This window comes from Rhipicephalus microplus, chromosome X (assembly GCF_043290135.1).
Source record: "Rhipicephalus microplus isolate Deutch F79 chromosome X, USDA_Rmic, whole genome shotgun sequence".
NCBI lineage: Eukaryota > Metazoa > Arthropoda > Arachnida > Ixodida > Ixodidae > Rhipicephalus > Rhipicephalus microplus.
In genome coordinates this window covers 188,769,921-188,795,395 of record NC_134710.1, presented here as the reverse complement: position 1 = coordinate 188,795,395, position 25,475 = coordinate 188,769,921, and the positions used below count along the sequence as shown (strand labels likewise).

General features: G+C 44.6%; 1 protein-coding gene across 3 annotated transcripts in view; it reads left to right on the top strand.

Moving 5' to 3' along the window:
• The window catches only part of LOC119177313 (luciferin 4-monooxygenase), an 82,643-nt gene extending 57,495 nt beyond the window's left edge, over positions 1-25,148 (top strand). For 2 of the 3 annotated variants that reach the window (XM_037428774.2, XM_037428773.2), the window contains 9 exons: positions 4,816-5,023; positions 9,327-9,433; positions 11,244-11,437; positions 12,324-12,495; positions 13,059-13,230; positions 20,159-20,259; positions 20,827-20,971; positions 21,932-22,189; positions 24,722-25,148. In XM_037428774.2, the coding sequence (XP_037284671.2) occupies positions 4,816-5,023; positions 9,327-9,433; positions 11,244-11,437; positions 12,324-12,495; positions 13,059-13,230; positions 20,159-20,259; positions 20,827-20,971; positions 21,932-22,189; positions 24,722-24,858 (1,494 nt within the window). In that variant the 3' untranslated portion in view covers positions 24,859-25,148. Of the gene's footprint in view, positions 1-3,019; positions 3,119-4,815; positions 5,024-9,326; positions 9,434-11,243; positions 11,438-12,323; positions 12,496-13,058; positions 13,231-20,158; positions 20,260-20,826; positions 20,972-21,931; positions 22,190-24,721 lie in introns of those variants that run through there. The other variant, XM_075878374.1, reaches the window with a different exon arrangement.
• The last annotated feature ends 327 nt before the right edge of the window (positions 25,149-25,475 follow it).

Below are 25,475 nucleotides of genomic sequence, written 5' to 3'. Positions count from 1 at the left end.
CACCTGTTCAAATCGCTGACGAGGTCGTAGTTCGTGATCCAGTCTTCAACATCATCGCCTCGGAGACCGGAAAACACAGGTGGATCACGCAGGCGAGTGTTGTTGGGCGGAGCGGGGGGCGGTGGCTGCAGTAGGACGGCGACGTTGGATGGGCCAGGGTTTTCTTGGGCCGCCATGGCAGGGGGTTGTACGCGACGACCCGAGCGGAGCTCCAGCGAGAACGGGCGAGAGGACTTGAGGGAACGAAAAGCACAGTCCACCACTTGTGAGGAACCGGTTTATTCGGCCAGGCTCGAGCTCAATCACGCCGGTGATGATATTCTTAGATGAAGATGATGTACAGGTGATGATGATTACAAAGAGAATAAAGAGTCATTCGCTTGTCGCGCTCACAATATATATATATATATATATATATATATATATATATATATATATATATATATATATATATATATATATATATACATATATATATATATATATATATATATATATATATATATATATATATATATATATTTAACAACACTAGTGGCCCATTAGGAAGGTCATTTGAAAGCGGGAAGTGGGATTACCTTGCTTGAAAGGCCTTAGTGACTTCAACAGCTTTAAAGTTATACAACAAGCACACGCAGGTGTACATTTTCTCTTTTCTAATGTATTATTCCACTTATTTCGGCAATGTCGCTTAGTTGCTCTCTCAAATTCATTTCTCAGAACCTCCGAAGCATTCTGAAACAGCCGGCCGAATGTACCATTATTGTTCCTACTAAATACAACAGAATATGAGCTATAAATAAAACATTGCTAATGCAGACACAACCTGCTGAATACGTCGGCTTGATTTGTTAGCTCCATTCGCTAACGTGAAAAGGGTCACTCAATGCATTACATTTCTTTCGTTACTCTTCCGAGCCACTTTGCCGACAGGCTTTTCACATGTAAAGTATTTATGGGGGTCCAGCCACTTATGCGATTCTATTTTCTTGACAGTTACATAGATGGGTGATAACACAGGATAGAGGATGATGCCACCGCGAGTCCTTGAACACCGGCAAGCAGGAGTCCCGTCTGTGAAAGCGCACATGCAAGCGTTAAACAGTGTCCTAGTTTTTTCTCGTAGCGTAAACATGTATGGATGTCATCAGTGCAACTAGCTCTGCGCATAAAAATATTGCTTCATTCAAGTTGTCTGAACTCTGAGCGAATACCTCGAGTTCCTCATACCACCACAGTTGCATAATCACTGCCGTCGTGGTCATATACGGCTGCCGCAGTGCTTCATAACGATGGCCGCTGCTCAAAGAAGCCAGCAGATATGGAACGCAAACAAAAGGTATTCAAGTGTGCATGGAACTGCTCAGTTTAGTTACCTCAATTGAATTCATGTTTCATGTCTTAAGCACGAGAACATTTTGAACGCGACAGCGCGCTTGAATCGATCGATACTATGGTAACATGTGAGCTACGCATACTATTAAGGACGTTGGGGGCAAGCGTCATGCCTTTCATTCAAAGTATAGAGCTTCGAAGTCACGGGTTTTGTTTCGTGTAGAAAGCACAAAAGGGCATGCGTGTGTCTAGCACTATCTATTGTAAACCGTAGCTTATCACCTAACCAGTGTCGTCAGGGGGGGGGGGGGGCGGTTTTGGCGCAAAGTTTTGCATTTATGAGAAGAAGGCGGACAAACTATGACACACACAAGCCTACACACACAGGTCCAGTTCAAACAATTTCGTTGAGAGAGAGAAAGAGAGAGAGAGACAGAAAAGAGGAAGCTTGGACGATGATGCAACGGATGTTGCACACACGCACCACTCGCCCACTTCGAAGACGTTTATTTCCTCGCATATCAATGCCACCTCCTTATTCTGATTTCTCGGAACAAGAAAACAAGTGCCAAATTTTTCTATGCAGATACAAACGCGATGACGGCGAAATATCAGGTGACTTTCTCTGTCATTCCTTGGAACGTGATCGTTCTGCTGTAGCGTATGGTCAAAATGATCTCTTTGACTCACGCGCTTTCCACCGCGAGAGAAGTATACTTTATTGGCTACATCAAAACGACAGTTGTTACACTCTCTCTCGTGATTTACGGCGTCAATCGATGAACTGCGGCGGCAACAGATGATTCTTACACAAAGCCTAGAAAGCTTGAAATGGGCTTAGGATAGAGCCCATAAAATAGCTTGCTTGGACGATGAGCAGATATGCGATAAACGAGCATATTCAATGACTGTATTGCTGTAGTGTCCTAGGCGTTTTACTTTTAAGCTTTTCAACAATGTTTCACTGAGAAGTAACATTGGGGAGGAATTGAACAGCATGAGGGGGCAGGTAAAAAATTGATGCCTTTCCCCAATTGCACCGCAATCAGTTATTGTAAGAGTATATTATGTTTCTACAGTTCCGAGTCAATTTTTTGTATTTCTTAATTCCCATGAACATTTTTTCTTTTTTAGGAACAGTGCTGCGGAAAGCGTATGCGCACAGATACTACGATATCAATAAACTGGCTCAATAATCGCGGCAAAGAAAGACGTAACAAGATGTCAGTGTTCGAGCAAATGTTCTAAAAAGCGCTGGGACCCAACATGTGTTGACAAATCGCTGGCCTTGATTTTCGAAGAATCCAAGCAGAAAAGTAATTTAACATTACCAGGCAAACATCCCGAAAGCCTCCAGACATTCTCTGGGTCCCAGTTCAGGCTATTACTTTCGTGACCGCGCCTATCCCCATCCATAGTATGTTTTCGATGTTTACCATTTCAACATTTGCCCTGTTTCGAACGCTTTTGGACCCCTTGTGCTATCTAACATGTAAAACAAAAAGTACTTTATCAGTTTTGCTTTTGCGTTTTTCTTTTTTCACCATGTGATGATTTTAAGGCGCCTTTTCATGCGCGTGAGTGAGCGCGCATAGTTTCAATCATGGCGTCAACGTCGCGTGTGACCACTTCACGAAAACGACGAATTTCGGGGAATTCTCGTGCATCTGGGCTGAAATATTCAGATGATGACAACAGCACACGCTCGGAAGACGACGATTGATTTTAGCGCGGACGACAAGAGTTCGTCAAACCACCCAAGAACATCAGCGGTCGTCCACCGGTGAGTTTAGCTTTGTGCATCGGGCCGCGTTGTTGCCGATTGGCGTAAGTTGATCCGATGCGTTCTGAACGTTAGGGCTCTTGTGTACAGGGCGTTTACTTCCTTCGGGCGGGACTACTTGCCAGCGCAGAGAGTGCAGTTTCGTACGTGGAGGCAGCCAGGAGTGAACCTTGGAACCCCGTTACGTAGTGCCGCGCGGCGCTTCGTGAGCGCTGTCGATTTTTTTTTTGTTTTTTATTGGTAAAGTTATTGGAGAGCTATGCAAAAGCACATGGTTGGACGTAGATGTTTCAGAAGCCGACGTTCAGCAAGAAAGACGGTTCTTGGAGGTCTCACAGTCCATCTTGATGCTCCTACATGAAACGCTCTTCAGGGCTAACGGCACCAGCCAAAAAAATATATATATCAGGAACTGTGAATTATGCTATGAACAAAGAAAAGTTGAACGAAAAGCAAGTGTTTTCTGTGAAACATGCGTAGCAAGCCTGTGTTTTACCACATCGCGAAACTGCTTTGCTTGGTGGCATGAAAGACACTACGTGTAACGTTATTTCATGTACACAAAAACTTTCGTATTTACATCGCCTATACTTGAAGGATAATTGTGTGTACTCCTTGCGCGCGCTTGAAATGTATATTTCGATTTCTTTTTATGCTTAGCCTGTTCAGAGCAGTGTTGATGGTTGTATGAAATTTATTTGTTCATGTTTACAATCTTTTTTGTTTGATAACTTTTTTCGTACAATTGTTAATAAATTTGTGGTTTGAAACTGGCCGTTTTTGAGAGAAAACTTCTAACTGTACAATTTGACACCATACACAATAACATAGGTAACTTTGGGTGCCATAAAAAATAAGGTTTACTGATCTACCCAAGGACGGCCAAGTTTCTCATGGTCACGAAAGTGCTAAAGAATGTTGTGCTTTGTAAGATCGTGCAATTTTCCTTTGATGACTATCCAGCGTAGTTTATCCAGAGTCCTGCTCTCGGGTTGTTCATGCCTTTAACATTGGGTAGCCTGATTCAACTCCATTTCATGAGTGTAAAAGAAGAAAAAAAAGCAATTAACAACCACGTTCATCTGTTATTCGTTACAGTGGTGCTGCAGCTTCGGAAGTGATCGAATTTTGAGCTCCAGAGACTGTCGCGTTATAGAAAGCAGCTATATGGTAAAATAAAGGGAAAACAAATTTACACTCATTTGCTAAAAGCGTTCGCTACCACAAAATCATTACCGTCCATTCCGCCAAAAGAAACCGTGCATGCTATCGCAGACGAACCGGTATACTTGATAAAATGCTCGCACTAGTAGCTGCAACCATTGTCGAAAAACATTCGACTCACATCTGTGCAAAAATGAACAACTGTATGCGCATGATCTGTATTGTGCCAATATCGGCTGTTTATATCATGTTGAAGCGATACTGCCAGTTATAATTTCGTTATCTATTGGCTGGGAGATAGCGTATAAGCGTTTCAAAGAACGCGGTGAGTGAATAAATGTACACGTGCAAGACTTTGTTATGAGCGAAGTACGGAGATGCTCAGCATCAACTACTGAACACAAACACAGCACACGCTGAAATGACTTGCGAATAATGCGTCAGCTTTCTCGTTGTTTTTGCTTTGTTACTTTTGTGTGGCACTCTCACTGTCGATCCTTGCCACGATCTGACAGCCTGATTCTCACCATCAGATAAATGGCGACACAGGAGAGAGCTGCACGTATGGAGAGCTTGAGGATGCCAGCACCCGTGTCGCCGCTGGCCTGGCCAGCCTCGGCTTCAGGCCAGGTGACATGGCTGGCATCCACTGCGAGACCAGCCTGGATGCCATGATTGCTTTCTACGGCACTGCGTTCGCCGGTGGATCTGTGGTTTTAGCCAAAGCGAGCCTCGCAGCACGTGAGTTTTTCTGCTTTCATTATTCATTTGTCTTCTGTCGGTTTTTTTTCTTTTAACACAAAGGTGTTTCATGCTGGGACCCACCATGGCTCCATTGACGCATTCCCATCAGGAATATGACGTTGTAAAATATTTACTGAGGTCAAAAACAAAACAACTAGAAGAAAAAATTGGCCCTGTATCGGCATAAAATCTTCAAATGTCGTCGAAAGATGAGTGTGGAGAGAGTGAACGAAACATTTATTTGATCTTCTGCGCAAGGCCCCGCCGCGGTGGTCTAGTGGCTAAGGTACTCCGCTGCGGACCCGCAGGGCGCGGGTTCGAATCCCGGCTGCGGTGGCTGCATTTCCGATGGAGGCGGAAATGTTGTAAGCCCGTGTGCTCAGATTTGGGTGCACGTTAAAGAACCCGAGGTGGTCTAAATTTCCAGAGCCCTGCACTACAGTGTCTCTCATAATCATATAGTGGTTTTGGGACGTTAAACCCCACATATCAATCAATCAATCAATCTTCTGCGCAAGAAAATCGGTGAATGGTATACCGGAGGCGCTGCGTTAGAGTGCCTCGAGCGTGCAGCGGAGGCAAACGAGCGCATCAAGTCACGTCACACGTGAGGCATGAGCCCCATCTGGCAGTTTTTTTTTTTTTCAGAAAACAAAGCGCGTGGCCCTGATACGGGTGTGCGAGCCCGTCTCAGAGGTGATAAGGTGTAGAACGCAAGGCGACGGGTAGGTGCCACCACCGTGTCGTCTTAGCAAAGCGTTGGAAACAATCACTTCTTCGTGCAAGCGTCGCATGGTCAGCGCAGCGTGATAAGCGCTACGATCCTTAAAATTACTTATGCATGTCTTTTCTAGTTAATACGAACATGCAGAATATATACGTGTTGTTATGGTGCCTCAGATAAGCAAAATAATGGCTTTTTATTAACAATAGCACGCGTATGAGCGCTGATCCTTGAGCAACATTAGTGGGCTCTGCGGATGGGGTCAGCCGTTCGGGGATCTGCTGGTGCTGTTTCGAGTACCTGGTTCGCGGTAACGGTGGACAAACAGACAAATGTACAGACAGACAGACAGACAGACAGACAGACAGACAGACAAACAGACAGACAGACAGACAGACAGACAGACAGACAGACAGACAGACAGACAGAGAGACAGACACACAGACCAAAGTTTTTGCGTCGAAGGTCCCCAAGAAAGACTATCGTCTTAGTTCCGTCAGCGGGAGTCACCTATGACATCTCTCTCCACAGCGTGAACCGGCTCGGCTACAAAGCGCACGTTGCTCGGCTTATCAACGGCGAGCTATTCATTCGCGATAACAACACTCGGAGATCAGTGACTTCACCGTGTCCACAGGACGCGCTTTAAAAGTTGTTGACCCGCGCTTTGCGACGCACGTGCACCTCAACCGGGCGTAAGTCCGTACTCGTTTCGTAATCGCTGTGGTTTTTAGTTACATCTTGAGCTTTCACAGATTGTGCGGTAAAGCCACAGAGAGCAAGAAGGCCACTTTACTCGCTGCAGCAGCCGCGCTTGAGGAAGGAGCACGCGGCTCACACACGAGAAATTGTGCAAGTTGCTTGCGCTCATCCTCTGCATACTTGCGTGTTCGTTCCGTGAGTCCTTCTTTGTGTTTGAGCAGAGCGCTTCAAGTGACAAGCTGTGACAGTTGTTAGGAGTGCTCATCCTGTGTATGTTGTTTTCGTGCGTTCTTTGTGCTTCAGGAACTTGATGCAAGTAAAAGCAGCTTGCCATTTTTCCCATGACATTATATTTTGTAGCTGTTGCATTTATTTATTCGTCTTCTGGAGGCAATGCACAATAAACACTCAACTACCTTTCAGGAGACACGTTTAACTTTCGTGTTATACCGAGTCCTATGACAGTTGTGTTTCTCGTTTCTTTTTTTCTTGGACAAATAAATGAGGCGTAGTTTACGAATACCTTTTAATTCACCTCGTCGAAACATGTACAGCAGCCACTTGAAGGAACACTCCGATTCAGAACAAAAGAAGTGCTTAATATCAAAGGTTTCTCCTGACCAGCGGGGGTCGGCTGCTTAGCTTCCGTCGTTATGTCGCGTAATCTTAGGCATGAAACTCGCACCAACGCAACCTAGTGCATAACGCATGAATCACACACACGCAAACGCACACACACATACACACACAAACGCGCGCGCGTTTGTGTGTGTGTAAATTAGAAAGCATAACCCCGTGGGAACACAAGCGCTTTTGTAACCACTACGTATGTGCATGCGATGACAAACGCCTATTTTGCGCTGCGTTGGAGTGGTTTAAGACGATAAGAAACACTTGAACGCACTTCGATGCCAGTAAATGTCTCTACGTACTCAGGAGTTCAATGTGGGTGGGGACAAAAAAGCAGACGGATTGTTTGTGAGGGCTTTGTGGTTTGCTGGCGATGGTGGTAGCTTGATATTTAAAAAATAGGAAAATAATACTGGGAGTTTTGTACTGTATATCGGCGTCATCTTAAGATCTTCGAAGGAGGTCCTCATGATAATGCATGTAATATATGAATGACTGATCGAAGCTCATTACAGAAACCGGCTAATAAATATTGCTTCCTTGTTTAGATTTTAAAACCTGATAAATTTTGCATGCTTTGTACAAACAGGCTCACAGGTATACCGTCAAGATTAACTACGACGTATGTGTTGTGGTACGGGTGTCAGGAGATTAAGATAACTTTGGCCTTTATTATTCGTTTTCGTCTATACGACCACAAATGGACTGAACTAGGAGGCAAATTGGTGATTTTTATGGTCAGTAATCTGGAACGCGTGCTTCGGTGCCTTTCAAAAACGCTCGCGTTCCGATGCGTATAGCCTGCTCTCGACGTCTGCGCTGCGACAAAAACTTTCATTTGTGATACAGTGACATCACATGGGAGTATCGCAACCTTCATTTGTTATACTCTCGTGTCGCCCCTCACCCTTTCCTTCCCACTACACATGGCTACGCTATGCTTTACCCCCCTGCCCTCCCTCCTTACCCTCGCTTATCTTTTAATTCCCGCGCTATATTGCACACGGTTAGGCTGTAATTTAACCTCTACCTCCCGATTTCCCTCCCCTTTCTCACGTGACACCTACACTCACCCCCACTTTTCACGCCATTGCTCTACTGCTATACAAGGTAATGCTATGCTCTACCCTCCTCCTCACTCTCACATCACTTCTCTCTGTCAGTTTTCTTTCCCACCCCTTGCTATATTGTACTATGCATGGCTATGCTATAAGTGGCGGTGGTCTACATGGTTTTGCGTGTGTGACGCCATACATGGCTATACTATCTTTACTCCCCGCCCCCCCCCCCCCCTTGTTTGCCTTCACCTCACACCCACTTCCGTTTCCTTCATAATACCATATTTACTATGCCATATCATAGGGAACTAAAGCGGGAGTTGTCGCGGTTGACCTGATGGTTAAATAGCGCATATATCCCAGCCGCTACCACTCCACTTTACCGAGCTTCTCTCTGTTTTCCAGCGCTTTCCTGTGAAAATATCTCAAGATGAAGAGATATCAAGTGATAAAGTAAACCGCACTGCAGTATTACGGGTACAAGGGCTGTTCGAAGCATTCGTGCCAAAATCAAGCACCGGAAGACATACCTGCGAGCACTCCCAGCGGTACACACTGCGGCTGGTCGTCTGCGCGAGTGGCAGAGCGATGTCGGAACTCTCTGCTAGGGGCCCTATTTCGGCGCGCCACCATTTTAGCGCTGTTCTCCCATGCATGGCTGTGCTGTAAATGGTTTTGCCTGTGTGACGTCAAGCGATGACATGAGATGACGACACACGACAGCGCGGCCCCTTAATGTTTTCCGTTCTTTTAAAAATTATGGGTTCTAAAAACCTTGAACTATAGGAATAGAGTGACTGACTGACTGACTGATTCACAGCAAAAGCATATGCGCTACTGGTCCTTTTCGTAAAAGCAGTTACCGTCTATCTCGGGCATGTGAATGAAATACCGCGAATGTGACTAAACGCATACAGCCAGTGACATAGCTCACTTACGGACAATAAGCCTTCAACATTCGGGTCTTCGACTACTTGTCTAAGCCATGAGTAGATTTTTCATCGCTTCTTTTTGCACATCACCATCAGTCCACTGTTCTAACTTGTGCCTCAATTTTATTGATAAAGGTTTACTCTGCATGGTAGGTGTATGCGACCGGTGACCTGAACGATGAATATTTATTTATTTATTTATTTATTTATTTATTTATTTTGATATTGACAACGGCTTGACCTTCATTTTACAGGTGAAGTAAACTACGATTTCCAGGAAACGAAGCCTTGTATTGTATTTTGCGATGAACAAAACGCAGACAAGGCAGAGGAAGCCTGCAAGACAGTACCCAGTGTTAAGGTAAGCTAAGAGCTGCTGCATCTACAGAATATCACACTTGACCTATGAATAACGTCTTAATACAACTAGGAGGTGAGCTTATTTATTTACGCTAGAGTTCTTATGCAGTATTTCTTTCTTAATGCTCTGCAACTTGTGATGCATTCCAGGCCCCTAGTCTGGAAAGGGAGGGTGGGGGGTATTGCTCCGTTTACTCCGCTCCAAAATTTGGATAGAGGTTCGTGTTGTACCCAGGCTATAAATAAAATATAGGCATTTGCCAAGGCCTTCAAGAAATGTTCTCTTCGTCCAAAAATGAAATTCCTTGGCTACGTTACATTCAAATGGGTATCAGTAACTATACGCTTGCATAAAAACGGTGAAGCTGAAACATATATTGAATGCGTTTGAAAACTAACATTCTCATGCTGGATGGTAAACCCCTATGAAGGAGACAGCGCAAGGTTTTAACCACCGCTTGTCTGACCATCGAGGTTGTTGTGCTTCGCTTAGTATACTTTCCCTTGTAAATACATTTGAATGTTTCGGCATATAATTTGAAAACGAAGACTTTATACCATTACACGGACATACATGACGCTTTATTTTTAATGTGACGCTCCTTACAAAATTGGTGTTGCAAAGTTGCCGCTCCGGAATTGGAATCACTCTGGAATCATTCCACAGTTGCGCGACCCCGAAACAGAATGGAACGGAATGGCGACAAGGCTTGGAGGAACGGAGTGGAAATTGAATTAAGCGCCTTCAGCATGGAATTGATTGAGAATGTACATACGTGTCCTTTCAGAAAATAGAGCACGTTTCTGTCTACGTGCTGTTTTTTTAAACCTCAAACATTACCAAGTCAGAGGCTCGAATTAAACAATAAAAGTAGTATATTCAGGATGACTTGACAGATTATAAGTGTGGTGCATATATATATATATATATATATATATATATATATATATATATATATATATATATATATATATATGTGTGTGTGTGTGTAGGCTGTGTTGCTCCAAAGTTCGTCTCTATTTGTCGCGTAACCGTGGTTCGATGTTGATGGTATCCGTCGTGCGGAACTACGGTGGTGGCATACACTCCTCCCCTTCCCTCTATTAGCAATTTTTGTTTGTGATCTTTTTTTCTTTGGTGGCGCTCCAGCTGCCTGCTGTCTCCCAACCATTAACTTTATTTTCGCTTCTATCACTGTCGGTGACTCGGACGCGTATTCGAAAAACCGCTTTCGAAAAAGCGAAAAAGTTGTGTGGCCTATTGACGCTGGAATGATGCTTTCGTATACCAGCTTGCGCCCCGTCTTAGCTCATACTTCCCCCTCACCCTTTTGCGATACTATCCCCCCTGTTTCGACACACATGGGTGCATTTGCCCGAAACTGCATGAGATATGTCCCCAAGCTACTATCCCTCGACTTCGAAAACGTGTTTTGCGTACTTTTGTCTTCCTTAATGCCTCTGATGACATCAGCTTCATATCTATCTCAATAAAACTATCAAGATGACTTTCTTTCATTGAGCAATGAAATTGAATCGCCCAGCCATTCCGGTAGTGAGTATGAGCTTACTTTTTGTTCCGAGGAATTGAAAGGAATGGAAATGTAGCAAGTTCTAATTCCCTGGAATAGAACGGAGGCGCCCATTCCGCAACACTGACATTGGCGGCGTAATACGTTTTTGGCTGGAACCGAGGTAGATCAAGTATCCTGAAACACAATTGTTTACTTGCGTGCACATATGCTATTTCCATTAAAGTATACTATATAGGAATGTCTGTGTCACTGAGTTTATACGATGTTTCCTTGCAGATGCTCGTGGTTTTTGGCCAGCGCGAAGGCATGATTCCCTTCTCAAGGCTACGGCAAAGTCCGCGGGCGGCTTCCCTCCCCAGTGTGAAACCGGAAAGCCTACTGGCGGTCGTCTTTTCGAGCGGCACCACGGGACTCCCGAAGGCTGCCATGCTGTCCCAAAGAAACGCTGTCGCCCAATTATTCGGCTCCAGGTTGGAACCATTTCGTCCTTTCTCTCTTGCCTTACTCTTTTCGTGGCTGCACCATACCACATCACACGGCCACCTTGTTTACGTTTTTTTTTTTTTTTCAAATTGCACAAAAGAGATAGCATCTACGCTTCCAGCCCCAAACAGTTTTGCTAAACACGTATTCTGGGGGGGGGGGGGGATTTCTATGTCTGGGTCAGCTTTGGCACTCACTTCGGAATATGGCGAGGACAATTACCTGCGAGGGCGGGCTGCGTCACAGGGCAGGGATGTGTTCTGGCAAAGAAAAGCTGATGATGCTTTGTGTGGACAGGTGTTTATGAACATTGTATCGTAAGAGCAGCGCGAAATACTTGACAGAGCAAGGTGGGGCCAGTAGTGGTGTTTTATATGTAGCATCTGAGCAATATCATGTCTGAAAAGGGATTAGACGACTTAAACGGAAACATTTTGAAAATATACCAATTAGAGGCAATATACTATAATTGTTTTTCAGTGTTAAAACACAGTTAAAGGGGTTATATTTCAGTATTTCACTAAGAAGAGAAGCTGTAAAAATGCGAGAAATTGCGTATGGTTCACTTCAAATTAATTTTACCACTTGCGATTTTTTCAATCAACCTAAATATAAGTACAACGGTTTTTCTACACGTTTCTTTCATTAAAGTATGACCGCCGTGACAGGGGTAGAATCCAGAGCCTCGTGCTTATATGAACTAAATGCTATTGCCGCTAAGGCGCTACAAAAGATGTGTCTGAAAAACGGTTCATTAGGAAAAACAAATATTCATTGATACAAGCGTAGGCTCGCTACCACGGTATCCATAAGTATACGCTGCAGTGGTAGAGGCTACAAATGCATGAGTTTCGCTTTGCCTTTCTGGTGCAGTATTGACAACTCACACGTCATTCTCAGCCACGATGTGCTGATCGGAGCAGCGCCGTTTACGCACGTGTCGGGGCTGCTTTTCAATCATGCTGTGTTTGCAAGTGGGGCCTGCCTGGTGTTCGTCAAAAGCTCCGAGCCATGTGATATTTTGCCAGCGATAGAAAAATACAAGGTAATAAAATTCGTTTTTCCAACATAGTTCCTTATGCAACATGGCTGTATCATCTGCACAATAATTTCGCAATCTTTCCCATTCTTGCTCATTCGTGTCTTCTTTAGGACCGGATTCAGTCACTGGGCACGCCCCAGAAAAATTTAGACACACCACTGATCACGCCTGCACACGAGGGTCTGTTCGATTGTTGGTTCATAATGAAGTACTTGCTAACAATACTGTTGGATGACAGATTTATTAAAGTCGGGTTTCACGCTGAGCTCGCGAAAGTAATTGGGATGTGTGAAAATGTGTTGTGTTCGTTCTGTAGGGGTATGCTCAGCCTAATTAAGCGTGCAATTCGTGAAACGTACAGTCATCGATTCACACTGACTTTTCGCGCATCAATGGGTCAAGATACGCAATGCAGCTTGACGAACAGAGTTAAAAGGTCATACGTACGCTGCAGTCAAGCAATTTAGTATTTATCTATAGTACAAACCGTGTTTATCATAGTCACCGCCCTAAAGTCAGCGTTATTTTTTTAATAAACGCCATAATTCTGTGCCACCACTTTTCAGGGTACAGCCATGTTCCAGTTTCCAACCATTCTCCAGAAGATTGTTAGAAGTCCCCTGATCGAGCGATATGATGTGAGCAGCATCAAGAAAGTCTACGTCGGTGGAAGTGCTACGCCGTCCGTGATAGTTGAAGAGACCCTTCACAGGTTCAATCTGGATCACTTTGGGCAAGGTATGTTAAAGTTAGACAGCACTCCGATTTCCCATAATGAATCTGTAAAAATTCCCAGTGTATTTGTTGCAGGCCGGGTAAGACACGCAAAAGCTCCGTGTAAAACTGCATGCCGTGTCACGTGTGCAAGTTCCGCATGTCAAACAGCGTTCCAACTCATGTCATGCATGCACGCCACGTCACTCTTGTAATACGGTAAACGAATATCATGCTTGTCATATCACGTGTGGAATCGTTCGTGTGAGGCATGTATAGCAAGTGCACTGTCTGCAATGCCATCTATTAAATCAAGCACGCAATCTCATTCATATTCTGTCCTCACACGTCATGCCTTTGCTTCGTACGTAGTCCCTGTTCTTGCGAGAGACGGCTTTGTCGCACAGCACCTAACTGCAATGGGGCAGCCCTTCTTGAAGGCCTGGCCCTCATTAGTGGCCATACCGTAACTGTTGTTTGAGAGGTCTGAGCATATATTTGCCAGAGATGCGCAGGGTATGGAACGCCAGTACATCACCACTTTGTTTCAAGCGCCCTTGACGAGGTTCAGACATTCTAAGCAAAATGTTCCGACACCTTGACCACACAACAGTAATTTCATTTGTGGAATGAACGCTTTGAATGCAACAAGAATAGATAAAGAAATCAATAGAATTAAGAATTCTCATCCACATAATGGGACCAGCTGGAGTTTTCACCAAGAAATGAATCCACGGTATCTCATACCACGCATCGCACGTCGATATTACTCTCATGCTAGCAACCTTCACATGGGGTTCTGCCGAAAGTACCCACCATGACGTGAACACAAAAATATTGCGAGTAAACCCTCAGCCCACAAAAACCGCAAGCGCATATGTGCCGCAAGAAGTGAAGAGAGCTAGAATAGGTGACCGGTAAAATCGGAAATTGCAGGGAACTGTGGGATAAGACGGCTTCCGGTTCGACGCACCACGCGGTTCAGCAGCGGCACGCACGCATTTCTGTACTGCTCCGTTGAAAAAAAGCACCGGGCCTTGCAATGTCAGTGCTTTAGAAGTTTTTTTTTTTTTGCCAGCCATGACTGTGACGATGACAAGCTGCGAAAGCCCTGAACGCTCCGGAAACTTTTTTGCCGCACTAAAATGATATGCAATGCTTTTATGCTGCTCGGAGGTGCTGCCAGTTTGGCTAGCAGATCAGGTGATACATAAAACAGTTTTTCTTGTATTATAGGGTTGTGCAGATAAAAAGTCACTATTTTGAAGACCTTAGGGGATGGAAATGACTGTAGCAGTGTGCTAAGAGTTTATTTTGGGATCGCTGCTTCGGCCGACATCGTCAATCGATTGGCATGAAGCGCAACGCTTATTGAGCGCGTTGAGATATTTTTTTTAGCCTTCAGCGCGCTATAACATGCATTTGTTAGGCAAAGCCAGATGCTTATTTGAACGCTGATCTTGGCCAAGCTACACAGTACGGCGGCACTGAAACAATACAGTCAGACATAGACGGCGCCGAGTAATCGAAACCATGTGCCTGTTTAACGCACTTCTTTCTTTGGGTTTCGTCCTGGCGCACGTTTGACCAAGATCAACGCAAATGAACTCGTCCAGCGCTTTGTGTGAACTTACTCTTGAGTGAAACTTTGATTGATATGTGGGGTTTAACGTACCAAAACCACTGATGATTATGAGAGATGCCGTAGTGGAGGGCTCCGGAAATTTCGACCACCTGGGGTTCTTTAACGTGCACCCAAATCTAAGTACACGGACCTACAACATTTCCGCCTCCATCGGAAATGCAGCCGCTGCAGCCGGGATATTGAGTGAAGCTTTCGCGCTTTTTGTCATGTATATGGGTGCAATGGCCGGCGCTAATCTCGTATGGCAGGTAAATTTTCCCCGCTCGTTCCCATAATATTTTTTGCTATGCGCGCCTGTGCGACAATTTGTTTCTCAGTATATTATCAGCAAATTCATGCGTAAGCTTTTTTTTAGTGTGGAATACACACGTACCTGTGATAAAATGGTTTTCACACACTCTGGCTTCAAAGTTCCGTACTCAAAGGTTACCTGTCGCTGTGGCTCTCTTCACAGTCGCGGCCCACCTTATTTTCGCCTACATTACATGAGCATTGATACCTGTGTTTTCCTTGCACGCTCAAGTTGGAGCAGCCAACGGCTGAACAACCGACCATGGTTTATCAGGACGGAGATAAACGGGTGACCAAACGCACGAATCCCGGATAATCTGAGGCTTGCGGCGAAGCGGTTTATTGTCGTCTACTCTTCTCGAACCGGAAGCCGGCAGCAGACGGTGTATCCCACAGTCCCTCGCTCTTTTACTGGTCACCTATTAAGAGGATACGCGACTCGTGACGTGAATGTGACATGGCTTATCAGATGTCGTGTGAAGGTACATAAACTAGCTACGCTCCTCACAATTTTTGGTCGAGGCAGTTAAAGCCTAAGCTTCTGATAGTGCTGTTTGCCTTCGCGAACCAATTTATTAAATCCTATCTCAGCTGTTGTTGAACACACAGGCAAAAAAGAATCACCTTCTTAGCACGTGATTCGTCATTCACAGCACATAAAGACACTCCGATCAAGTTTTCAAATATTTATATAGAAGCCTATCCCGAAAAATGCGACAAGGTAGCTTCACAAGACAATAGGGGCACTCGCTAGTGGTCGAGGCATAGGCTTATTAACGAGTTTCGGTGGAAGCGCTCAACCACCTTTTACGAGATACTGTACGATAGAGGGGAGTTAGGGATTACCTTGCAACGAGTACATAACACAAGGAAAGAATGAATGAATGAAAGCACGTTTATTGCCAGTTTTATTGCACCGAAGGCACTGTGGTAGAAAGGGTGATGGTAGTATAGGGGATTGGTAGAGCAGCCTCTGTTTTAGAAAAAAAAAACTTTCTGGAGGCTGCAGAAGGGGGGCCCCTTGCATCGCTTGAATCTTGTGACTGTCGCGGAGCCGATGATCGCCGACCGGTGGCGTTACCAGGTCTTGGAGGAACAAAAGAAGTGCTCACCGGCACATTGGAAAAATTATCTCTAGGATAATTATTACAGCAGATGTTGACTGGTGTCAATTATCCCTGTCGATGCACTCCGTCAGCTTTGTACAAAAGCACAAAGCAACTCAGCTCATTGGCCTTCACAAACAAAATTCGTCGAGAAACCATCAATTTAGCGTTAAACACGCCAACGCGCGCGCGCGCGCGCGCGTGTGTGTGTGTGTGTGTGTGTGTGTGTGTGTGTGTGTGTGTGTGTGTGTGTGTGTGTGTGTGTGTGTGTGTGTGTGTGTGTGTGTATTGATTGATTGATTGATATGTGGGGTGTAACGTCTCAAAACCACCATATGATTATGAGAGACGCCGTAGTGGAGGGCTCCGGAAATTTCCACTTCCTGGGGTTCTTTAACGTGCACCCAAATCTGAGCACACGGGCCTTCAACATTTTCGCCTCCATCGGAAATGCAGACGCCACAGCCGGGATTTGAACCCGCGGCCTGCGGGTCAGCAGCCGAGTACCTTAGTCACTAGACCACCGCGGCGGGGCGAGTGCGTGTGTATGTGTGTGTGTGTGTGTGTGTGTGCGTGTGTGTGTGTGTGTGGATGTACTCGTGGCGTAGCGATATCTAATAAGCAAGTATTCCACTTGATTGCCTCAAGTACGTGAAAACTTGCTATCAATGCCCTTTGTAGAAGACTTCGTATGAACAACTTGTACGAGTCCCAAGAACTGATGAAATGCTCCTTTTTCTTTAGGGGCCATTAGCGGTTTGTGTCGTATAGCATTGCAAGAGTGGTCGTACGGAGCGCCTCATGTCATCAAAAGGAGGTGGATATAGATTGTGCAGATAACAGAAGAGTTGCTCGAAGCACTAATTTAGTCGGACAACGTGTTTTGAGCGAAGACATTGGGCGGTCTGCACAGGCGCCAATTTTAGCCAATTGGTATTTCAAGATGCATGCCTCAATCATTTTGTAATACAACGTTGTAAAACTGGAGGCTCGTGTTAAAGTAGGAAACCGTGAAAAGAGTCCTTAAATCTCGGGAACGTCGCAAGGTCTGTGTCCATGTAACTGTACAAGAACTTTATAGTAATTGTCAATTTCGAAACAGTTTTATGGCAAATTAGGTTTCGTGTTTGAAGTGAATGACAACATTCGACACATTTTAGTGCAAACCACGGTGTGAATATACGAGCACCCCGGTTGTATCATAAATTATCGGCCAAGGAGGTTCCTGACCCCCCTTCTGTTCAAGCTGAAGAGACACACCAAGAGCAAAAATGAAAGCTGCTTTCTATTTTAAATGTTTCTCAACAGCGCGAGCTTTCTGATGTGTTACGTGTTACTGCTGATGTGCCCGAATGGATATAATGTTTGGTTTTAAAATGCAAAACAAGTAAAAAATCCCTGAACACCAACCATAACTTATCTATGTGGACTGTTTGTTGAAAGCCGTTGACAATGAAGTATGAATTCGATTCTGATACTACGATTACGATAGTATTTTAAAAAAATCTCTGATAAACAAATTCTGTTTCCAAGAAGCTATCTTCCACGGAAGAGATTCTTGAAATGAAAGAGGGGGAATAAGGGGGTTAAGTGCAGTAACTGTCTTTCAGGCGAAGACACAAAAACCACAACACTTGGAGCAGAAGGAGGAAAAGGTAGGGGAAGAGTTAAATCCATAGTGGTGAGTGGAATGGGTGTTGGGAGCGTGGCGAGGGAGGTTAAAAGAGGACTGGCAACCAAAAAAAAACAGAAGTTCCTCGCCCCTTAGGTCCAGGCAGAGTCCGCGCGGTTTAGAGGCGGTCGATCAGTTGCGCAACCTCGATGAAGTTGAGGACTGCGCGCAGGGCAGAGCGCACATTATAGTTTGATCCTACCTGGTGGAGAATGTCATACGCCGTAGCAGAGGACAGTCCCAGCCACTTGTCGGAGCACGTGAGCGCTTCGTGGTGGCAAGAATGGCTGGGCAGGAGAAGATGCGCTGATTTCTTTTTCACCACAGTTACTGCAAACGGGCGAAGACGCACCGCGCAGGCGATGTCGACAATCGGCAGGCCAGACGGATCTTGTTAGGAGCGCGAGGAGGAGTGAGCGCTCTTTTTTGGTTAGCGTACCCTCCGGTAAACGGCGTGGTGGAAGGCCACCGGCCGTATGTTGGTCGGGATGACTTTGCCCGAGCTCGCGCCAAAGGTTTCGGCGCGCTGAGTTCACGGAGTCCGCGCACGTTGATAGTAGAAACGCAGGGTCGCGTGTTGTGTTTACCCCGTCATCGGCAGCCTCATTCCCTGCGGTGGCAATGTTAGACGGGATCCATTGACGGGCGATGTCGAGGCCATGATCGTGGAGGCTGTGTAGCGAGCGAGCGTGCCATACGTTGTTGGGGTGCGCGCTCTTCCTTGGCGAGCTGGCGGAGGTTAGATGGTGAGTCCGTAAAGATAGCCGCGCGTGAAACTTGCGAAGATTCACCGATGAGGTCTGCAACGAGGGGGGTGTCTACCAGCTCGGCCGTGGTGGATGAGACGCGGTTGACGAGCCGGCATTGGCGCTTCAATGCCAGGTGTGGTGCGGTGTCCGCAGCGGTAGCAGAGTGGTCCTCTAGGACGGAGGCGTCAGTAAGAAGCTGTGTCCTACCAGCTAGATCCTGTTCATTCTGGCGTTGGCTTCCTGAGCGATGGCACAAGCTGGGGTGGAGCGTTTCGAGCGTACTCCTGGGCTCTCGAAACCAATGGGGAGCGGCACCCTTTGGTGAGGTGGAATCCCGTGTGCACTGTCAATGACGATGGAGTAGAACGTGTCAAATAGGGATCTGACACGTGAGTCAGGCAGCGCACGCAGCAGGAAGAGGACGGTAACACCGTCCGGTGCACGATTGAGGTGCTCGAGATGATAAAGCTATGTTTTGAAAGATTATTTCTAACAAGTATACTCGATAGCACAAGTATACTCGATGTGGAAGGAAGCTGAGACTAAAGAAAAACTGATCCTTTACGCGTTGAAAAAAAGAAGTGCTAGTAGTTTAACGCGATCGTGAAACCCAAGCGATATATTACCTCAAGATATCTTAAAACCCATCTACGAGACACATTTTTTATTTATTTATTTATTCATGGTTCCCTACAGGCCCCGAAAAGCATTGAGTAGGAATGGGTGGGAGTACAGAAAATTCACCATAAATAAAGCATAAAAACTGCATCAAGGAAAAAACTAAGAAAGTTGTCCAAGGGAAGGAAAATGAACAAACGTTTTAATACAATGTAGTAAATTAACAAACGAAAAGTAATAAAAACTAAAAACATCTTTATACAAAAATGAAGGGGACATGTAAGCTTGAAAATGCTCCCAAAATTTTGTAGGGTCTCTTAACGAAACAATCTCACCAGGAAGACTGTTTCAAAGTGCAATGCCTCGCGGCAAAGCAGAAATATTGAATAGCTGTGTGTGGCTGAGGATGGACTGAAACTGAGATAAATATGAAACGACGTGATGTACGCGAAGAAATTTCAATCGAGAGACGACTGGTTCACAATTTTAAAACCAATTTGAAAACTAACTTCACCAAAGTACCATAACACTGGCAGCGCAGTGCTGCTAGGGTAAGCTCGCTGACCTCACGCTGAGGCCCATCCTCACTTTCGTTTTTCAAAGCATGAGTGTAATTTCTATATAATTAGAATAAACTATAACTGCAATAACAAAATGCCCGCCATGCATTCTGATAATATTCAACGCTGACAAATTATTGCTTTTATGGCCTGCAAGTTAGCAGCAAAACATGTAACGGCGAACTGCTTATTTAGAGGTTTGGGTGCAATTTATTGGCTTATAGATACGCTATATATGCATCGCTTGGCCGAGTTCACACACACACAAAAAAGTGTCACGATTTTTAACAGCTTTATCTCCCCGTCTTCAGTGTACAGCATGTCCGAGAGCTTTGGATCTGGAATGATATCTCATCACAACCACAAAGATCATGAGACAGTTGGTAGACCGACGCTCTTGACGAAGGTGAAGGTGAGTGGCCTGGTTCATCCTAGGCATGTTACATAAATAGAGGAGTGATGCAAGAATGTATAGTTCTTTCGAATAAAATCAATCTACAAATGGAAGAAGAGCTAAATATTTAATGAATAACAAAGTAATAAGAAAAGCGCAGTAAAAAACGACAAGGAAGGCTTCATCGAAAAAAAGGTAAAAAAGATTCATTAGAATCTTAGTGTGTGTATGGTTGTCATCGCCTAGCATATGTTCACTTCATTAGAAGGCAATAGCCTTAACAGATTTATAATGTCGTATTGATTATTGCTGCTGTACAGCGCCGACAGCGACCTAATCGTTCGCAGGAAGTCTTTATCATTCGTCTTTTTTCACATAGTTGCGAACACCTACATAAAATGAAAACGCTTCCAACGCGTTTTGGTCAAAAAAATTGCCCGAACATGTTGAACAGGTCTTAATGTAACCAAAATAAAATACTCTTCGCACAAACTTCTTATTTGCGTTCTGGTTATTCATTTTGTATTCTTGCTTTTCATTGCACATAATGGTTAGGCTGCAACTTTTTCTGGATCCTTCGTGCAGGTCGTTGACGTCAACACGGGTGAGAAACTGGGTCCCAAGCAAACAGGGGAAATATGCATCAAGAGCCCTGCCTGTATCAGTCGGTACATGAACAACAGTGAGGCCACGGCCAATCTTTATGACAAAGAGGGCTTTTTGCGGACAGGTAAGAGGTGCCCAGAAGATTTCATCTTTTTCTACAGCTCCGTGAAGCATGTGATGCGAAACAGGGTGTTTCGAGAAATGAGCCCGAAAAGCCTCAAAAACAACGAAACAGAAGTATTCTTTTATTGCCTTCATAATTACTCTTCTGTAGTGGTAGAGATCTTAACATGGCTAGATACATCAATTATGGCAGTATTTTAATTGTTTGCGTCTTTGTAGCGATATAGTATTAATAATGGTTGGGGTTCAACATTCTAAAACCACGATACGAATATGAGGTACGCGGTATAGTGGAGAGTTCCGGAAATTTCAACCACCTTGATTTCTTCTACATGCACCTATACATCTTAGCAAACGGGCCTCAATCCACCAAACATTCGGTCACCACGGGCAGGATTTGATCCCGTGACGTTTGGGTCCACCGTTGAGCACCATAATCACTAGGCCAGCGTGGCGGGTTGCGCTTTTGTAGTAGTGTACTGAATCAAGCTGACTGACATATTCCTCAACTTGTAAAGCTGCAACCCTTAATATGACACAATGTTGTGAGGAAAAAACTTACAATGAATGACTGATAGGAGAAGACACACAAATAATGGATGTGCTTTTACGTCCCAAAACAATGATATGATCATTAGAGATACCATAGAGAAAGTCTCTGCAAAATTCGACGACTCATGGTTGTTTATATTGCACCTAGATCTGAGTACACGGGCCTCAAGCATTTTCACCTCTATCGAAAATGTAGCCGCCATGACCATGATTCGGTCCAGTGACCTTCTTGTCAGCAGTCAAACCACATAATCACTAGAGCAGCGTGACGGGTGAGAGCAGACAAACAGAAATAAGTGTTTATTCCTCGCCTCGGTTCTAGCTCTCGTTTTGCTCAAGTTCTGTTTCTTCCTACTGAGTGCACTACGAGGAGAAATGCCTGTCCATTTTTTCGCTTATGCGTGGGCAGGCGACATCGGCTACTACAACGAGTCCGGCGAGTTCTACATTGTGGACCGCATTAAGGATATGTTCAAGTGCATGGACCGGCAGGTGGCCCCTTCAGAGATTGAGGAAGTGCTGACGCAGCACGAGGCTGTTAAGGAGGCAGCTGTGGTGGGAGTCCCTCACGTCGAGTATGGCGAGGCACCCAGGGCGTTCGTCGTGCTCAAACCTGGATACGTGCCGAACGAGGCCACTGCCACTGATCTCGAAGCACTTGTTTCTGGTAAGAAACCGGTGCCAACGCACTGTTCAGATGAATATGAGCCAGCTAGGCTTGTCGAAAAAGTTTACAGTGTCTACCCAAAAGTATTGAAACTGGCTCTGAAAATAAGAATTTATTGGTCTGATTGGTATATATTATTATATTGGACAAGATATTTTTTCGGCCGTCAGTACACCAATTACAACTCGAGTGTCCCGTGCAAAGGCTGCTTGAATGTCACCTGCTGCGACTTCTTTCAGAGACTCTGTGATAGTCAGTTCGATGACGGAAACACCGTCGAAACCGAGACTTTTCTGGCTTCTTTGGAGAGTTGGAAACAGAAAGAAACCTAATTTAGAAGAAATTTTTGCTGGGCTAGTTTCTTTTTTTGTTTCCTCGAACAAAGAATCTTGCACGGCTTCTATTGATGTATCAAGGCTGTAGCAGGCCTGCTGTGAGCCCGGAAGTACTGCCCGGGAGACTATACTGCCGGGCTCACAACAGGGATCATGGCTCTGTCGGGGGAGTGGAGACGACAGCGTCCACTCCCCTGATAGAGTCGATGAAAGTTCTTTCTGGCTTCGCGACAATATTATTCAGCAATAAAGAAAAAGTGGTTTACAAAAAAAAAACATCAGCTACAAACCAGTGAAAATCTACATTGAGAGTAGGTATAAAATTGGAATTCCAACTTGATCACTCCGGGACTTCCCATTTGGTGTCTTTGGTTAACGCAAAGATGTAGGCGCAAGCAAGACCCCAAACCACTCGCAAGCCACAAATTGTGTTATTAGCAAATTTATTTTTTTTATTCTAGTTTCTGTCCTTTTGTACGTACGCCCGGTGGTTTGCGTCTCGAAAACGCCAAGACCCACTATCTGAAAAATTCTACCAAGATTGAGTTATTGCATCATTTTAACAACCCCACCTTTGTTTTGTGATTTGCCTTTCACACCACCTTTTTCGTGGCTGTTTCTTTCAATTCCACGCCGACGCAACGAAAAAACTGCCCGTCCATTCATCTGTAACGTAAAACGATCATCACCATAGGAAAACGAGGAAATAAAACAAGGTAAACTCAATTGACGTCACGTGCTTTGAAACCAGTCATACACACAAGAAAGCGAGTCTCTTATTTACTCGGCTATTCATTCACGCTCACGCAATATGAATACATCTGAAGCCATATGAATAACTTAAATCCGTGTTTTAAAACAAATGCAAAACGACACTTATAATTGAATTCCGGGGTAGTGGAATGAAAGCCCTGTCCAGGACAACATACAAAGCCGATGTGTAGGATCGAAACACATCATGAAATTGCTAACTTTGCGAAACTTTTAATCCAAACACGCTTTTTGGGTGGTCACAGGATGGTCGTGCCATGGGGCTCCTTTAGACGCTGACGAACGCTAGAAAGCTGAAAGAAGCTATACAGGTGTCACCCGAAACCGAGCTCTTGGGAAGTATCAAACATACCATAAAATTTCTAAAAACTTCTTCATGACTGTTTTTAAAGGCGATAGTTTTTCTTGGGATACTTCGACGCAAAAATTTTTGTCTCTCTGTACACCTGTCTGTTTGTCCGCAGAAAAGATACCCCAAACGGCCAAAATCCAAACTCATGCACAGCACCCACCAATATTCCTCAAGTTTCAGCGTTCCGACTTGTGCGATTGTCATATAAAAGCAATTAATGCGCATATCTGAGGCACGATAAAAACACGTCAATATTGTGTATGTGTATCTTTATACTTTAAAAGACATTGATAAGTAATTCTAAGGACCGCAGCGTTTATCACGCTGCGCTGACAATATGACGCTATGCACAAAAAGGAAAGTGTTTCCAACGCTTTCCTAAGACGACACGGTGGCGGCACCTGCCCATCGCTTTGCGCTCTACACCCCATTGCCTCCGAGACAGGCGCACACGCCTTCCTTCGTTTTCGAAGATAACTGCCAGATAGCGCTCATGTCTCACGTGCCTCGATGCGCTCGTTCACCTTCGCTGTACGGATTGAGGCACTCTAACGCAGCAATTTTATAATACAATTCACCGATTTCCTCGTGCAGAACATCAAAAAAATATTTTGTTCACTCTCTGTAGACGCAAGACTCTTGTCATTCAAGGATTTTTGCAGTGAAACATGGAGATACTTGGACATTTTTTTTATTTGGGGGTGTGCGTGCGTGCGATCAATTACATCTCTAGGTCTTGCAATCCTTCATTCACATAGACCCTTGTCTTAGACATGGACTTCACCTCATTTTACTCACAGTTTTCGCCACTTCTCCGCACTAACAGTTTAAGTACTCCGGCTATATGGAATCAATTTCTATTATGTTCCTAATCCAAAAAAAAAAACGAAAGACGGTAGGAAGGGAAAGATGGAAGCTCGCTATGAAAAAATACATAAATATCAGTTCAGTTCTATTCCTCAGGCAGAGAAGTCCACTTGTCCGAACGTCGGCTCATGCTCATGACCTCTGTTTACGTTTTTTTTTATAATTTACTATAAGAACCTCATATGAAACCTTATATTTTTGTTGCAGCTAATACCGCCCCACAGAAGCACCTGCATGGCGGCGTGGAATTTCTATCGACCATACCGAAGTCTGACACTGGCAAGTACCTGCGAAAGGAACTTCGAAACGCCTACCTTCAACGCCAGGCAGCTCGCGGCCTTTGACATCATTCTGATGTAACCAGTGCGAAAGCTCATGTCGGATGAAAGGAGCCATCCAGACTTCAAACAATACAATTTACATGCTATTGAAGTCACAACATGTGGCTTTGTCTAACAGCGATATGGGATACATACAAATGACGCATTACAATTTACATGACACCTCTTGCACACATCAATCTCAATAGTATCACTGCAGAACTGCCACCCTTAACAAATGTGGTAGATAATGACGTAATTGTTGCGTAACAAAACTTCAAGATCGGTCTCAATAAAAATTTACGAAGTTTGAATGTGTTCCAAAGTTTAGATCAGACGTCACGTTTCAAGTATTGTTTGCTTGCACGGGCACTTACTGCCCCTCCTGAAATGGTACGGCAAAAAGTTTTTGTGTGTGAGGTAAACGATGCTTCTACCTCTAAACACGCAAAATAAAATATTCCTTCTAATGCCATACACCTCGTGTGCACTAAAGGTAAAGGCATTGGGGATGGCAGACTAGTGAAAAAAAAGTACTGCATAGTTTCGTTTTGTTGCAATACGTGTACAGTGAAGTGTAAAGTATCGTACAGTATAGATTGCGAAAGTTTATACATTAGATCATGAAATAATCGAATTCT